The sequence below is a fragment of the Ahaetulla prasina genome, chromosome 2 (genome assembly GCF_028640845.1).
Source record: "Ahaetulla prasina isolate Xishuangbanna chromosome 2, ASM2864084v1, whole genome shotgun sequence".
Classification (NCBI taxonomy): Eukaryota; Metazoa; Chordata; class Lepidosauria; order Squamata; family Colubridae; genus Ahaetulla; species Ahaetulla prasina.
Window position 1 is genome coordinate 278,113,301 of NC_080540.1, and position 16,744 is coordinate 278,130,044.

The 16,744-nt window shown below is 38.0% G+C and overlaps 1 protein-coding gene across 1 annotated transcript in view; it reads left to right on the plus strand.

Annotated features, from left to right (window-relative positions):
* FYB1 (FYN binding protein 1) overlaps positions 1–14,279 on the plus strand; it is a 91,301-nt gene extending 77,022 nt beyond the window's left edge. The window contains exons 17-19 of the mRNA XM_058170998.1: positions 8,603–8,636; positions 8,812–8,843; positions 8,992–14,279. Of these exons, the coding sequence (XP_058026981.1) occupies positions 8,603–8,636; positions 8,812–8,843; positions 8,992–9,011 (86 nt within the window). The 3' untranslated portion in view covers positions 9,012–14,279. The remainder of the gene's footprint in view (positions 1–8,602; positions 8,637–8,811; positions 8,844–8,991) is intronic.
* The last annotated feature ends 2,465 nt before the right edge of the window (positions 14,280–16,744 follow it).

Genomic DNA, 16,744 nt, shown 5'->3' on the forward strand with positions numbered 1-16,744 from the left:
CTTTGCGGGAACTCTGGGAGTTGAAGTCCACAAGTCTTAAAGTTGCCAAGGTTGGAGACCCCTGTTTCATAGGAACGTTACATTTTACTGTTTGTTAGTTTGCCATCTTTGTGATATCACGGCTCATTCATAACAGTTTTTCTTTCTACATCTTATCACCCTTCTGATGTACTGAGACTTCAATTCCTAAAATCTCTTTTCAGCCTTGTGCAAAATGCCAGGAGTTGTAATCCTGACCTATTGGGAAGGTAGTAGGTTATGGAAGGGAAACTTTTCATGCCTCGTCTAATGTGGGCAAACTATAATTTTGTTTGAGCAATCCTTAGAATTGATTAAGGAGCCACGAGATGAGGGTGTTATGGCCAATTGCCTTTTGTTCAGCATCATGCTGAATGAATGGCAATTTTAACTTGCTTTTCCGAAGGCACCTGGTTCTCATGAATAAGTCCGTTTGTTATGCATATCTTTCCCCAGGGAGGTATTAATGATTGGAATTTTAGGAATGCAGACTGCCGCTTGTGTGACCTTTCACTTTATTTCTCTACAAAGCCCCAGAAGCTGGCACTACAGCTCTGCTCCTTTGCCTTTTCCCTTGAAGTTCAAAACCCTTTTAACAACAGGGGATACTACTAAATCAGGGTGAGATTATATTATTTGCCTTCTGGAATCCAGATAATGTAGCCCATCATTCCTTCCTTCAAAGACATGATTCACAAAATGATTTCAATAAATATGCTTGCACGCCAATGTCCTAAAGCAGAACTTGGCAATACGTTTAGTTCTCTGGGAGACTTCCTTTTCACATTTCATTCCTTCTGTGTTTTATCCAACATGTCATACTTGGTCTGCCACATTAGAGCATAATCTGCGGTGTAGGGCTTGCAGGATGTTTGCCAGATAGTGTGAACCATGTCAAGGGGCTCAATCATGGCCCCCTATGTCCCCACACTTCACCCAAGTTCTGTGACCCACCACCTGTCACCTGTTTCCATTCCCTCCTCTGATGCATGCTATTCCTGCTTGAAGAAGACTGAAACAAATTACGCTACAGAGTACAACAGATGTGCTGTAACCATCAGTGGTATGAAAAAGAGGCTTGGTGGGATGGTAAAGTTAAGGAAGCTAAAGATGGAGGGAAATACAAAGAAGAGAACAATTGCTTCAAAACAGTCTTGTTGTTGTTTTTGCTTTATAGAGCAAGAAAAAGACAGGTGAAGAGAATGTAGCCAAAGAATGCAAGGAATGGTGAAGGTTAGAAAACACAAAGAAATGGAGGGCAACTTTGATGGAAACATTTTGTTTTGGAAGTGAGTGAAAGGGATTAAGGAAGTAGCCCCTGACAGAGTAAACAGGATTAAAAATAAAAGCGCTAACAATTTTGGACTGCAAGCGGAAGGGGGGTAATATTTAGAGGAGTACGTGTGAGACAGGAGTATGGGAGTAGCAGTGATATGTCAAAGAACTGATTTAAAACAAATGCCATAAATCCATCTGTTTTCAGTCCAACTGAAAACAGATGAAATGGAGTCCTAAATGATCTGTAAAATTGGAAAAATGGGAGTGTTGATGTCATAGGAGAAATGTCAAAATATGGATGTGGCTTGCTTATGAAGTGGTTGTGTGATTTGTTTGCTACTTCTATGCCTGATAATTGGAAGAATTATACCTCAAAGGTCGAATAATGAATTCAGGGAGGTTTGTTTGTTAAGAGTGTCTGGGAAGGAGTTTGGCAAAATCCTGATTGAAAGGATAAAAGTGAGGCAAATAAACAACACATGCCAGTTAATAATTCTACCAATTATATTTTTGTTCTTTAGTAAGTCATTGAGTAAGTGTGCGTGTGTATTTTAAAAGGGAAAACTGAAGGATTTGCAAAGAAAAATGAGCAAGTACTATAGATACATGTTTATATCTTTGTAGAAGATTAACTAAAAATGGAGACATGGCTTATCTAAGAGATGTATATGGTAAAATATAAAGTGATAGGATGAAGACAGAATGGATGATGAATCAAAGTTGATGCAAAAGGTTTCAAGGGGAGATTCATCATAGATTTGTACAAAGGAGGAGCAGCATCAATAGCTCATGCAGTGACTCCAAATTGACATGTGTGTGGATGAAATCATGCAAATATTGCCCTTACATACTTGTGTCTTAGTGTCTGATGCAATTATGCCCATTGCACTATTCGCATGGTAGGTTGTACATATGTCATTTGTTTTACCCATCCTCCGAAAGAGATGCTGGTGAAAAAAAGTGTTATGCTACTCTTAAATCATTTTTCCCCCTAATGGTCTGCCACACCCTCCTAATCCTGAACATTCTTGAGATGTGTGGACTTTGGCAGCATGCCATTGCTGACTGGGGGCTTATGGGAGCTGAACAGCACATTGTACATCTAGAGAGCACCAAGGTCGGGGAAAGCTGGTATGGGATTTATTGTTTAAACAGCAGCTGCCCAGAAGGTTGACATTTTCACCAGGCTATCGATCTTTTCCTTGATTACTCAAACCACTTTAAACTCCAACGGCACATGTGCGAAATTAAGTTTCTTTCCCCCCCCAAATATTCAGTATGTTACACTTGTATTTATTACTGAACATCCATTGCTTCTGTTTAGAAACATTCTTTTGAAGCTATAACTTGCCCCTATTCGGCGTGATACAGAACGATCGGCAATGTTGCCACATTAATGATATTCTAATATATTATTCCAAGCTAGGATAAGTTTCACCTGCTTAGAATGTTCACTTCTGTGTAAGTTTTGGAAAAGCATGGACATCTGTTGCATCAGCCAGCTGCATTAAGTGGTTTCTTTCTGGTTTTATTCTGTATTTCTCTGGAAAAAACAACACCACCAGCCACATTTGATTGTGGGAGGAAGTTTTGTATACCGCGAAAGAAGGCGCCTGTAGGCAGTAGATGGTTGGGGAAGGAAGTCTTATATTTACTAGTGTTCTACCTGGTGCTGTGTTGACGTAGAAGATGGCAGACCGTTGATAACCCCGTTGCCTTTCAAGGATAAGGAAATTATTGACAAAATGCTATGGGCCCTTTGAGGTCATATCAGAAACATACTCCAAAAGAAGTAGTGAAATTCTTTATTGATATAAATTGTAATAATAGAATTGTAAAAGCCTGATATCTTCCATCCTCCTCTCTCGCATAATTTTTTTTTTTTTAATGTGGAGATACTTCAAGTTTCTTTTCAATGTTATCTTCTTTTCCTGGGCTTAAATCAGGGGTCTCTAACCTTGGTCCCTTTAAGACTTTGTGGACTTCAACTTCCAGAGTTTTTTTTTTTTTTACATTTATATCCCGCCCTTCTCCGAAGACTCAGGGCGGCTTACAGTGTATAAGGCAATAGTCTCATTCTATTTTGTATATATATATATTTTTACAAAGTCAACTTATTGCCCCCCCAACAATCTGGGTCCTCATTTTACCTACCTTATAAAGGATGGAAGGCTGAGTCAACCTTGGGCCAGGCTTGAACCTGCAGTAATTGCAGGCTACTGTGTTCTAATAACAGGCTTCTTAACAGCCTGAGCTATCCCGGCCCAGAGCAAAGCTGGCTGAGGAACTTTGGGAGTTGAAGTCCACAAGTCTTAAAGGGACCAAGGTTGGAGACCTCTGGCTTAAATCATATTTTGTGAACTGCCATATTCCTCCTCCAAGATCATCTCTGTGGTTCTTTATGTTTGCTTGTTTTCATTTTTATCTTGCCTTTATTATTATTTTTTTATAAATAACTCAAGGCAGCGAACATACACAATACTAAGACAAGTTTGAAAAACGTTACTCTAAATTAATGCTTCCCAAGAAAGGAAAAGTTATTCCTGGAATTGAATCGGCTGGATATGAATAGAAAACCCTGAATACATTCTGCGATAATAAAACAGAATGAACATTCTGTAGGAAAAATTAAAAAAAACAAAACAATACCCTATCCTGTCTTACAAATAATGACCGTCTGTTAGCTTCTACTGTCCTTGAAATTTCATCTAGCAAACCATTCATTACAGTATTTCTCTCTGATTTTATTCCCATTATGTCTACAGCAGAGGGCAGCAGCTAGCCAACCTTGTCCAATCTTAGAAGAAGCAAAAAGAACAATCCTTACTGATTTATTTGATTTGTATTTCATTTTTATTTTACACAACTAGAGGTGGCATGCCTATTAGGCATTGCCTAATGCTCCCTCCTCTTATTTTCCCCACAACAACCATCCTGAAAAAAAATCCCATTTTTTTTTTATGGTTGCCAAGAAATAGACATGGGCAGATCTGTATAATCAACAGAAGCTAAGCTCGAATCAAGGGTATCTTTAACATATTAATGCTTCGTTCTGTCTGGACAAGACTTTGTAATAGAGTTGATGCTTGGAGGCCTTTAAAGACGGTTCTGTGGTTGATATAGAGTGGAAGAAGTCAGATACTGATGAAATTGAAATATTTGAAGCAGAGAACTTTTCTTTTGGATTATTTGCAAGATCAGAAATTCACTACTTGCCAATGCTTCACAAATACAGATTGTCTTCTGGCACTTCAAAGTCGAATCCATTTGATTTTATTATCACTTAGATGTCTGTGCATTACAGTCAATTTTTTTGGATATGTGGCATGTGGTCTTGGCAGAGAAACATTTTGTATGTATAGTTTTTGACAGTAGGGAAAAGAAGAAAATATTTATAATAGTGAAAAGATGGTCAGGATGGAACAAAATTGTTCTGGAGATAGTAGTTATAGAAAGAGGATAACAATTAAAATTCTTGGTTTTAGCAGGTTAGCCAAGTCTAGCAGATATTCTATACATACTGTATATTTTCTACATCAGAATACAATAAATAAATTACCATTTGAGCTTTTTGTTTTCAGGAAGTAGATTTATTGTTGCAAAATGGTATGAACAAAAGAGAGAGATTGTTTAGTTCAGCTGAAAATCATTAGAAGACTCTCAACACCATTTTCAATGGATCAAGCACAGCCTAACTTGTTATGAAATGTCACAAATTAGTTACATGTTTATTGAAATGATATAGAACCATATCTTCTCTTTGAGATAGTCCGCCCCTCTTATTTTTTCCCTTCTCCCTTCCTCTCTCCTCTCCACCCTTCTCCAGCGTCTTTTTCCAGATCGAAAATTGATGATTTTTCTCTAAAGGTTTTGTTTATGGCAAGGATTATTTTTAGACAAGAGAGAAAAGAAGATTAGAATACCCTAGATATGAGCTCATTTCCCCATGAGAGTCACAGTGAATTTGCAATCCTTCACTTAAGGGGAAGTCGTTCTGCCTTAAAATGAATGACAGGAACTCCAATTTCAAAGGCCAAGGAGAGAGCTTTTTTTTAATCAAACCTGGAATGTCTGCCTTGCAGTTTTTAAATCTAACTGTGAGGGCAGGAAGTTTGGAGTTTTTCTTCCTATGAGAAACTCACCCTCCAAGGCTACATCAAATAAGCACAATTAATTGGTTAATTATGTGCCATCGAGTTGTTTTGACTCCTAGTGGCCACACAGATAGCTATTCTCCAGGATGATCTCTCCTAACCTGGTCCTTCAGCATTTCCAGTGATCCACTCATCGCTACTTAATTGGATCCATCTGCCTTGCTGGTGATGCTCTCCTTCTCTTTCCTCCCAGCTTTCCTGGCACTTAAGCCTTCTTCAGACAGTAGGATTTTGGATAACGTGTCTGAAGTATGATAATTTGAGCCTAGTCATTTGTATCTTTGAGTAGGCTGATTTGTTTGAGGATCCATGTCTTGGTTTCCTTGGCTGTCCATGGAATTTTTAGGCAGCTTCTCCAACACTGAAGTTCAAATCATCAAAACTCTTTCTCTCCTACTTCTTCAGATTTTTCACTTCCATAGGGTGTCATAGGCACCATCATAGCTTGCATGGTTCTGACTTTTGTAGACATATTACCACATTTGAATATCTTTTCCTAGGTCTTCATGTGCTAATCTGCAATATCTTTATTGACACTATGTTCCTTTACTGTTGTTGGTTGATTCTAAAGCTCAGAAGTGATCTGGATAATAAATAACCCCAACAGAGGTTTGTTTGTTTGTTTTTAAAGCCAGTTTGAATGTTTTGGAGAAAATAGGGTGTTCCCAAGGTTTTTCTAAAGCACGCAAAAAAATAATAATTCTGTTGTTGCTTGCACTATAATGCTCGCAAAGGGACAGAATTCTGTCTTCATGATGTAGTCTTATCAGAAGGCAGGTATATGTGCAGATGATTAATAAACACATATATTCTGCAATACACATGTACTTCCACACAGCAGTACTTCCCTCTGCAGGATTTCTGCCACCATGTATTTTCCATGATGTTGTCTTGGACCAAAAGTGTAATGTATTTTGAACTTTGAGAGGGAATTTTGGGCGGGAAAATTGCACGTTGCTGATTGGTTGAAGCCTCAACCAAAAGAGTATTTAAAGAGGGGTTTTTGCCGGTTGTGTTTGCTGGGGTCACAATAAACTAAAGAGCTGTTGTCACTCACTGGTCTCCTGCCTCTTCATTGCCCGAACATAACAAAAAGGATGAAGAAAGGGACAGGAAAAGGTGGGGGAGGGGACATTCGATGCACCCAGCCTTTCCTTCCTAGTTATAAGGCTTTCATCATGAGAAGTAAAAACCCCGGATGATTACATGGCTCAGTCAAGCTGTCTTTTTTCTGGCTTCAAGAAGAACGGCAGAAAGGCATTATATGTGGTTCTCAACTTAGGACCATAATTCAGTCTGGGAATTCAGTCCTTACGGTCATACGTTGTTGCAGTCATACATTGAGGCATTACATAACTGAATCCATTTTTTTATATTATTTGGTGGCAGTCGTTAAGTGTAATGATTTTCTCCAATGGGTATTTTTTGGCCAGAAAATGGAAGTAAATGTCGGAAACCAGGAGAAAATGTTGCAAACCGTAAGTCATATGACGATGGGATAATGCAAACTATTGTAAATGTGATCAATGACTCCAGGCATGTGTGCAGCCGTCATAACTTCAAGAATAGGTTATAAATAGCTGTGGGGGTGGAATCTGTCATAACTTCAATCATTAAGTGATCAGTTGTAAGTCAAGGATTACCTGTATATCTTGGCTTTGATAACTGGAGTGGCAGGGGGCAAAGTACAGGTTTTGGAAAATGGGATGAGGCAAAAATTCATGCCCATAAACCATCACCAGTGGTGGTTTCAATTTTTTTTAGTACCAGTTATGTGGGTGTGGCTTGGTGGGCGTGGCATGGCTTGGTGGGTGTGGCTTGGTGGGCATGGCAGGGGAAGGATATTGTAAAATCTCCATTCCCTCCCCACTCCAGGGGAAGGTTACTATAAAATCTCCATTCCCTCCCTACTCCAAGGGAAGGTTACTGCAAAATCCCCATTTCCTCCTAATCATCTGGGACTCGGGAGGCAGAGAATAGATGTGGGTGGGACCAATCAGAGGTGGTATTTACCGGTTCTCCGAACCACTCAAAATTTCTGCTACTGGTTCTCCAGAACTGGTCAGAAGCTGCTGAAACCTACCTCTGACCATCACGTACTTTGAAGCTCTAGTGGAAATGTTATAATTATGATCTCATTACGTTGTCCCTGTTGACATTAGCAGCCCTAAATATTTATTCCCTTCTATACTTTTACTCTCCAGAAAATTAAGGACTCCTCCTTCTGAAACACTTCCCACACCCCTTTTCCTTCTGTGGGCTTAGATACTTTTTGCATGATGGTTGTCTCAGCTGCTGCTCTTTGTCCCATTTCTCAAGGTCATTACAACATACCCTAATAGGTAGTTATGGTTTCACCTCCTGATTAAGAGGTTTCCTGGCAGGTCTTCCAAGGATGGGGGAGTTTTGTCATGTATTTAATTCTCAACCATAGGAACCACTATGCAGATAACTAGCCAAAGGACGTATAAGGAAGTTGTGTGTTTTGTTGAAAGATCTGGGACCATCCACTTGTGAGGCAGTGATTCTGTTTCTTTTTCAGAGTTCTGAGATTGGTAAAAATGAATGTTTATGGGTTATCTTCAAACTGCTTTTGTGGAGTTGGGAAATGGAGGCACTGGTGGAATTGAAGTATATTTGGTAAAGAGCATCTTGTCTCTGTGATTTTAGTGGATCACCATTGAGTTTGGTTTCAATCCAGTTCAAAAAGAGAGCAAGTGTTTTGAGAAAAAGCCTTTTGTCTGATTTCTATGCATGACTATAAATTAGAGAAAATTGTGGTCTATAATGATTCCAACACTGGAAATTTTTAAGAAAATGTTGGATAACCATCTGACTGAGATGGTGTAGGGTTTCCTGCCTGGGCAGGGGGTTAGACTAGAAGGCCTCCAAGGTCCCTTCCAACTCTGTTGTTATATTATATTATATTAATGGGTGGAATTGGCTGATCTTTACCCCATAGATGAACCATTTGTCATCATACAGCATATTCTTCATTGCACCAAAATGCCAATATGTCTCATGTGGTCTAGATGGAACTCAAAGATAACAAATAGCATTTTTATATTAGAATTTTCTTCTGTCTGGATTCTTTTAGCTGAGATGTCAGTTTATGTTGAAAATAACTATGTATATATGATTTAATTTTTCAGATGGCTACGTCCAAAGAAGCTGTCTAGCGCATGAGTAAGTGCAATAATTTCATAGTAAATCTTTCTCTATCTCTCAGAATAGCCAAAGGATAGTTTAAAAATATTTATATTTGAGAAGAGGGAGTTAGTAAAAATTAAATAATGCTTCTTCTCCATTCCTAATATATGTAAAGTAACTAAATTCATATTTTCTCTTTCTAAATTTACAGTGATGAAGAAATATATGATGATATTGCAGAGGGTAAGATATACAATATAAGTAAAATGGAATTCTAATGATCAAGAATGAAGGCAGCTGAAATATTTTTCTATAGGTTTGTTTTTAATTATAAGGATAGGAAGTTTTTATCCAAAACTGATTTGTTTTTTCATTTTTCCCTCTTTCGTAGATTTATATGACAATGATTAGCTCCAGGCCTCATCTTGGCAGACCACATCTTTTCTGATTGGTGGATACAAGAGAGAAAGTTATTATTCAGATTTAGGATTTATGCGTATGTACAAAAGATTTGGTTAAGCTATCCCACCAATTTCTGGACTGTGAAGCAGGTTTTATCACAGAAGCATGATAAAATTACACAAATATGTTCTTGATTTGCAACCATCAGCCAAATCTTCAAATCGGGACGTTATTAAATCAATGTTGGGTGTGGGATAACTTGACAGCTTTCTTCTATAAATCCCTCAACACAATCCCAAATATTCTATTTAGCGTTCTACAGATTAAATCAGCAATTTGCATGTACAATACTCCTTCTCATATTCATACAATGGGCTTTGGAAATATCCCAATCTGCCCACAGACGTGATACCTGTCCTTCATATGTTCTGTGTTATTTTTATCTAGTCATCGTACCACAGAACCATTGAATTGGAAGCAGCCAACTAATTTAACCTGCTATTGAACCTTTTTTGTAATATTCAGGCAGAATCTGCCTTCCTATAACTCAGAAATGGGCCACCAATGTCTTGCAGTTGTGCCTCTGAAATTCAATGGGAAAACAGCTAAATTTCAGAAGCAAAGTTTCAGCTTGTTTGTTTTTTAGATTTGGGATGGTTTTAAGAATAGAAATGAAAAGGGTTTAATTTTAGGAGGATTTCTGTTCCCATCTCCATCCTTAAAATCTCCCCAAAAGCTAAAAAATGAGCCATGCGTCCTCTGGTAATGTCACATTATTGGATTGCCTCCTGTGGATCTTTCAAAAATTGAGATGTGGCTATTCTCCCTTCAAACATTGTTCATCTCCATTTGAAAGTTAAGACAAGTCTTCCATTTTACACTAGGATGATAGAGAGCAGAACCTGGCTTTTTAAAAGCTCAACATCCCTTCCAGTATTAGAACAACAGTATCATTTTCCCTCAGTTTTCTCACAGTCCCTCAAACCTGTGAAAGTCCTTTCAAAATGCTTGTTGCCTTTTTATTCACCTATCTGAATTTGTCTAAATCTTTCTTTAAAAATGACTATCAAAACAGGAAAAAAGCACAAAACTGGTAGTAATTCTCCACCTCACTTTTTTTGTTTTAAAGAAAAGACGGTTGCTACCTCAAATAGTAGCAATTTTTAAAAAAACGTTTTATCCCTTCTGAATTTCCTGACTTTTCAGGTACTGTATATTTGGGCTCCTTCTGTATATAAATAAAAGTTAACCTTTTATTTCAGTGTCCCAAATCTTCGAACAGAATATTTTCTGAAGGGGGAAAAAAGATGCTCTGATTTAGCTCCCCCTTTAAGGGCCTTTTCGGTAGAACAATTCTATGTTAAAGAATAATGCACAATATTCTAAAAAAGTTCACCCCATAAATTTTCTTAAAGGCATTATTATACTGTCCTTGCATTTTACTTCATCTTTCTTAATGCCCCCCAAAATAAAATTGGCTTTTTTGAGAACAGCTGTACAAACCAGCCAAACATATTTTACTAATAAAGGAGAATATTTGTAGCTCAGGGTTGAAATGAGGGATCCTTGGTGCTCTCTGAACATGCTTGTTTTCTTGCAGAGGTTTCATTACCCTAACTAGAAAACTACATCAGCTAGTAGCACTGATGATGTTACTTAGTTAGGGTAATGAAACGTCTGCAAGAAGACAAGCAAGCTCAAAGAGCACCAAGGACCCCTCAAACATATTTTAATCTAGCATTCAGTATATTTTGGAACTTTGAATTAAATGATTGAGTTATTCACAGGAAAGTGATCAATGACAACTATCTACTTATCTGGCAATAATGTGGGATACAATGAATCGTACTTCACCTTTATCTTGAGAACCGCAGATTCTCTTTCTCGATCTTACTTGGTCAGTTGTATTATTATATATTGTATGTATATAATTCTGATAAATAAATAGTTATCTCCTTCCTCCTCCACCACTAAGAGAATTGTATAGTTCTAGGGAACTTTCACACAAGGGATTTGTATCACTTCAAGGCCAGCGCCAGAAACCAAACCTATCTGGTTTCACATCATCATCTAATTTGGGAAAATGAATCAAGGTATTTCTGATTCTGCTGTTTTTCTTGAGATTATTGGCAAAGTGGCACAGTATTTTTCAAATTGCTACATCACTACAAACCTAACAATGATTCTGTTTTTGCATCTGTCTCCTGAATTCAAGCCAGTCATAACTTATTCCTCTACCCCGTGTCAAACTCGTGGCCCGCAGGCCGGATGTATCACATACTGGTCATGCCCACCGCCATTTTAGCGAAGGGGGAAAACAGGTCATAATACATCACATGACTACAATGCGATGTTGTGAGTTTGACACTCCTGCTCTACCATATCCCTGAAGCTCAGCATCCTGTTCCTGGAGTTGGTCTCTTCCTTTATGTTTAAAATATATTTTAGAACTTTTTTTCCCCCCTTGACTCTTCAAGCCTCACTGCTATTGGGGAAAGCACCCAACTTCAAAATTGCCGGCATTATGATCATTGCACTACACGTTTTTAAAATGTAATAGAGGAATGCCAGTAAAACACATATGGGAAACTTTGGGAAAAGTTTTTGTTTTATGTTTTTAATAATCAACATTCCTTCATATAGCTGCCCACAATAGCAAATCTCCACAAAATGGAGATAAATATATGTACTAAAAAACACAGATGGGGGAGAATATATATTTTTATGTGAAACTGAACCTCAAAGGTTATTTGTCATTCTAAAGTCAGCAGAAATGAAAATGAAGGTTGGATTCAAAATGATTTCTGAGGGACTTGAAATTGAAAATAGTTGTAACACAGAAGTGCCTTGTGCATACTATTTATTTTCTTCCACAAAATCTCATTTCTTTTTTTCTCTCTCTCTTCTTCACATTGCATTTTACATGCTTTCTGCCTATTTTTCTAAAAGAAATGGTGTAACTGGCAGTAGAATCTTAATTCCCTTTAAGAGTGCCATTGGTCTGTATCATTCCTTAGACTTGTAGGTAAACATCAAATCTAGAATAAACTTTTAGTGAAGGTATTAAGAATGTCGCTTTTGAATTCTTAATGACACATTCCTGTGATTTGTTTTCAATTTATAAATAAGAGTGAGAATTTTGCTTCTCACCACTACTTTTCTTCATTTTCTCACTCACTTCCTAAAAATAGAAATTCAGACCCAACAATTTCTGCAAAGAAAAAAATTAAAATTAATTAAAAAATTAATCTCTTCAACCTCATTTTCTTCCTATTTTTGTTTTCTTATTAGCTAACAGTCTTGCTTGCTTTTGATCTATTTTAGATCAACAGTAATTAACGGTTTAGTGTTATTGGCAACATACTTCTTGCCTTCTCTGGTTTCTTCACATTTTTTTTAAATTTGATTTTATATCCCGCCCTTCTCCGAAGACTCAGGGCGGCTTACACTGTGTTAAGCAATAGTCTTCATCCATTTGTATATTATATACAAAGTCAACTTTTATTGCCCCCAACAATCTGGGTCCTCATTTTACCTACCTTATAAAGGATGGAAGGCTGAGTCAACCTTGGGCCTGGTGGGACTTGAACTTGCAGTAATTGCAAGCAGCTGTGTTAATAAAAGACAGACTAGTCTGCTGAGCCACCAGAGGCCCCTTCAATTGGACATGGCTTCTACATTTTTTTTCAATGGGCTATAACAGAGACACATTTTCTAAGAACAAAATGGCTGCAGGATTCAGGATTTAGAGACTGAAAGTAACCAAACCCATTCCACATGTCTTGTCCAACCCTTCTAGGTGGGCCTTTTTGTCAGCAAAAACATAAGGCAGAACAGTTTTTGTTGTTATGGGGTTTAAGCTCAAACAAAAGGAATCCCAGAATACTTTTATGTGGGGAGTAAAATAAGACTGGTATGTGTCAGCTCCTCTTTCCCCTCAACAGCTCCCAGCACAGCAGATTGTAAAGAATGAAGCTGGCAAGGCAAGAACCAGCATAGAAAGAACCCTTGTGATCCTACTGAACAAATCCTTCCAAATCTGAGTGTTGTGAAGAAAACAGTCAAAAAAACCTAGACTTGTAATGGAGAGCTAGAGTTTTATTTCTACTTTCATTTCTACGTACTGCAGTGGACAGATCCTTTGGGCATATACTGTATAGATTCATTCTTATTTGCAATCAAGCCATATCATGTCAAGAGTTTCTGCATTAAGCAGACTGTGGTCTTCAGTGTCTGAAGAACTGAGATTTATTGGTGTGTCCGACATGAAGACTGACAACTCACTCGCCCATCCATCTCAAAATTTCCAGCACCAAACCTCATTTCCTCCACTCTGTCTGCCAATGTCCCCAAACAGTACAACAATACAACCTTCTGGCCTGCAACCTTCCCTAATATTATTATTATTATTATTATTTATTATATTTGTATACCGCCCATCTCCCGAAGGACTCAGGGCGGTTCACAGCCAAAGAAACAACAGAAAACATATAATACATATAAACAGCTAAAAGAATAGACAGTTAAATTCAATTGATGCCCTAAAAGTGCTGGTTACTACCTTTAAAGGTGCTGGTTACTACCTTTAAAGCGCTCCATGGCTTAGGGCCTGGGTACTTACGGGACCGTCTGCTGTTACCACATGCCTCCCACCGACCCGTACGCTCTCACAGAGAGGGACTTCTCAGGGTGCCGCCAAGCAATGTCGGCTGGCGGCCCCCAGGGGAAGGTCCTTCTCTGTGGGGGCTCCCACACTCTGGAACGAACTTCCCCCGGGTTTATGCCAAATACCTGACCTTCGGACATTCCGTCGCGAACTGAAGACACATCTTTTTATTCGCGCGGGGCTGGCTTAAATTGAATTTTATTAAATTTTAAATTCTTATTAACTAATTTTAAATGGGGTTTTTAGTTCATTGCATATTTTTACTTTTCAGGCCAATTTTAAAATAAGTTTTTTAATTGCATTTTAAATTGTATATTGTACTGTCTGTTTTATTTTTGCCTGTACACCGCCCTGAGTCCTTCGGGAGAAGGGCGGTATAAAAAATCAAATAAATAAATAAATAAATAAATAAATAAATAAAACTTTTAAATACAAATTTAAAACCTCATTTAAACCCCTTTTTTAAAAATCCCAATTTAAAAACTACGTTCAAGCTAGTCCTGCTCTTCGAAACAGCAACGTCTTCAGCTCGCGGCGGAAGGACCTGAGATCGGGGAGTTGACGAAGCCCCAGAGGGAGCTCGTTCCAGAGGGTAGGGGCCCCCACAGAGAAGGCCCTTCCCCTAGAGGTCGCCAGCCGACATTGTTTAGCTGACGGTATCCGGAGGAGGCCCTCTCTGTGAGAGCGCACTGGTCGGTGAGAGGCTAATGGTGGCAGTAGTTAATGTTAATGAACAGTTAATGTTCAGTTCAGTCTGAACACGACCCATCCCAAACTATTCAATGTGATATACACTGCCCTGAGTCCTTCAGGAGAAGGGCGGTATAAAAATTCAATAAATAATAAAAATAATAATAATAATATACCCAATAGTGATTGTTTCTAATATAAAATATAGCATATTTTGTATGCAAAAGAGCTGAGGCACAGTGGTTAGACTGCAGCACTGCAGGCTACTTCAGCTGACTGCTAGCTGCAGTTCGGCAGTTCAAATCTCACCGGCTCAAGGTTGACTCAGCCTTCCATCCTTATGAGGTCGGTAAAAAGAGGACCCAGATTGTTGGGGGCAATAGGCTGACTCTGTAAACCACTTAAGAGAGGACTATAAAAGCACTGTGAAGCAGTATGTAAGTCTTAAGCGCTATTGCTATGGCTATATACTAATAATTGTACAAAGACTTACCACAACCAACTCTTTCTCTTTCCATTTCATCTCTCTATTCAACCTTCCTGGTAAAGAGAAATGATTAAGCACTTGGAGAGATTAGATACAGGACTGTTGACTGGATGGCCTCTATGTTGTAGAATGTAGACTAAAATATTTCACCATGTATTTCAGTCTCCTACTGGTAGCCCTTGACTGTAAGTATTCATTTAATGACAGCTCAATGGTGCTGAAAAAATGTGACTACTGGTCCTCGCTCTTACACCCATTGTACCATCCCCAGTCACCTGATCAAAATTTGAGCACTTGGCAATCAGTGTATATTTTGGATGGTTGCAGTATCTGAGGGTGATCACCATTTCTGACCCTCCCAGCAGCTTCTGACAAAAGTCCATGAGGGAAGCTAGATTTACTTAGCAACCACGTGATTCACTTACCTGTGGCAAAAAGGTCATAAAATCAGGCATGATTCACTTACAAACCACCACACTTGGTGTCTATTGTGGCTGTAAGTTAAGGACTACCTGTATACATCAACAAGTCATGTTTCTTGTCTGACATCTTTTTGAAAAGATTAGCTAAAAGGGGTTTCCATCTAAGGGTTCTCTAACAATTACTCTGCTAGCAGTGGCAAAGAATCCTCCTTAAATGGGGGGGGGGGAGACTGTGACAAATAAAAGTAGGGAAGTAGTTGCCCATACATACACAGCCTGGCACAATGTTTAGGGATAGCACAGATTACAGGAGAAACAAACAGAGGAAACTTCAGCTTCTGATCCACAAGGTTATTGATCATAGGACAATCCTACATAGTTTATGGATCCTGAAGCATACAATGGTTCCAGCCTACATAGCTGTTTCCAAGCTAAACGAATATAGATGTGAAAATCTTTAGCATGACAGATAGAATATGACTTCCATAGAGAATTAATGAGCTTATTTGGTAGTTATAAAGACAATTGCCTTTTTTTTTAAATAGTCGATGTAATTTATGCATTTTCTTTTATGTTCAGTTTCTATCCTTGGAACTCTTGACTTAATTATAGTAGCATGTTGCTATGGCATCCAGGAGTTTGGGGTTATATGTTATATTATGTTTTTAATCTTTGTAGATTTTGTTCTTTAAAAAAAATAAAGATTTCAAGTTTTCTATATGGTGGCTTGCTATTTGTCATATTTCATTATTTCAAATGTCTTCATACTTATTCGTAAATAGGCACGACTATCAGGCATCATTACCACTAAATAGTTATCAATTTGGTTTTGATTGACCTCATTGATTGTTTCCTGACTGCTTATTTGTACCCTATGATTATCATTAAGTGTTGTACCTTATGATTCTTGATGAAGGTATCTTTTCTTTTATGTACACTGAGAGCATATGCACCAAGACAAATTCCTTGTGTCTCCAATCACACTTGGCCAATAAAAAATTCTATTCTATTCTATTGTAGAATACAGGGTATGATTAGCTTGAAGGAGGTCCAAGGTCTGTGTTGCTAACCTTGGACCTCCTTCAAGCTATAAAATAACTTTGTAATCATACTTGTATTTGCTGCAAAGAAAATTGAAAGCTTATTATATTTTTTTCTTTTTGTACTTTTTTCTCTTTTTTGGCTTGGTATTAGTTTTTAATCTTTTTAAAACTTTAAATACAAATTTATAGTTTTAAAAAGGAATGATAACTTGTAAGAGAGATATTGTGGTATTGTAAAATTCTGAATTCTTTTTTAGCTTAAAAAAGCCTCCAAAAGTTTCAGAAAAAAAGCCTCTGAAATGAAGGCTTTTTTTCTGAAGCTCTGTTTTGGAGGCTTTCAGAGGCTGAAAAACTTTTTTTCTGAAATGGAGTTTTAGAGGTTTCAGAGGCTGGGAAAAAAAGCAGGGCACAGAGCTCACAACCAATGAACCTGT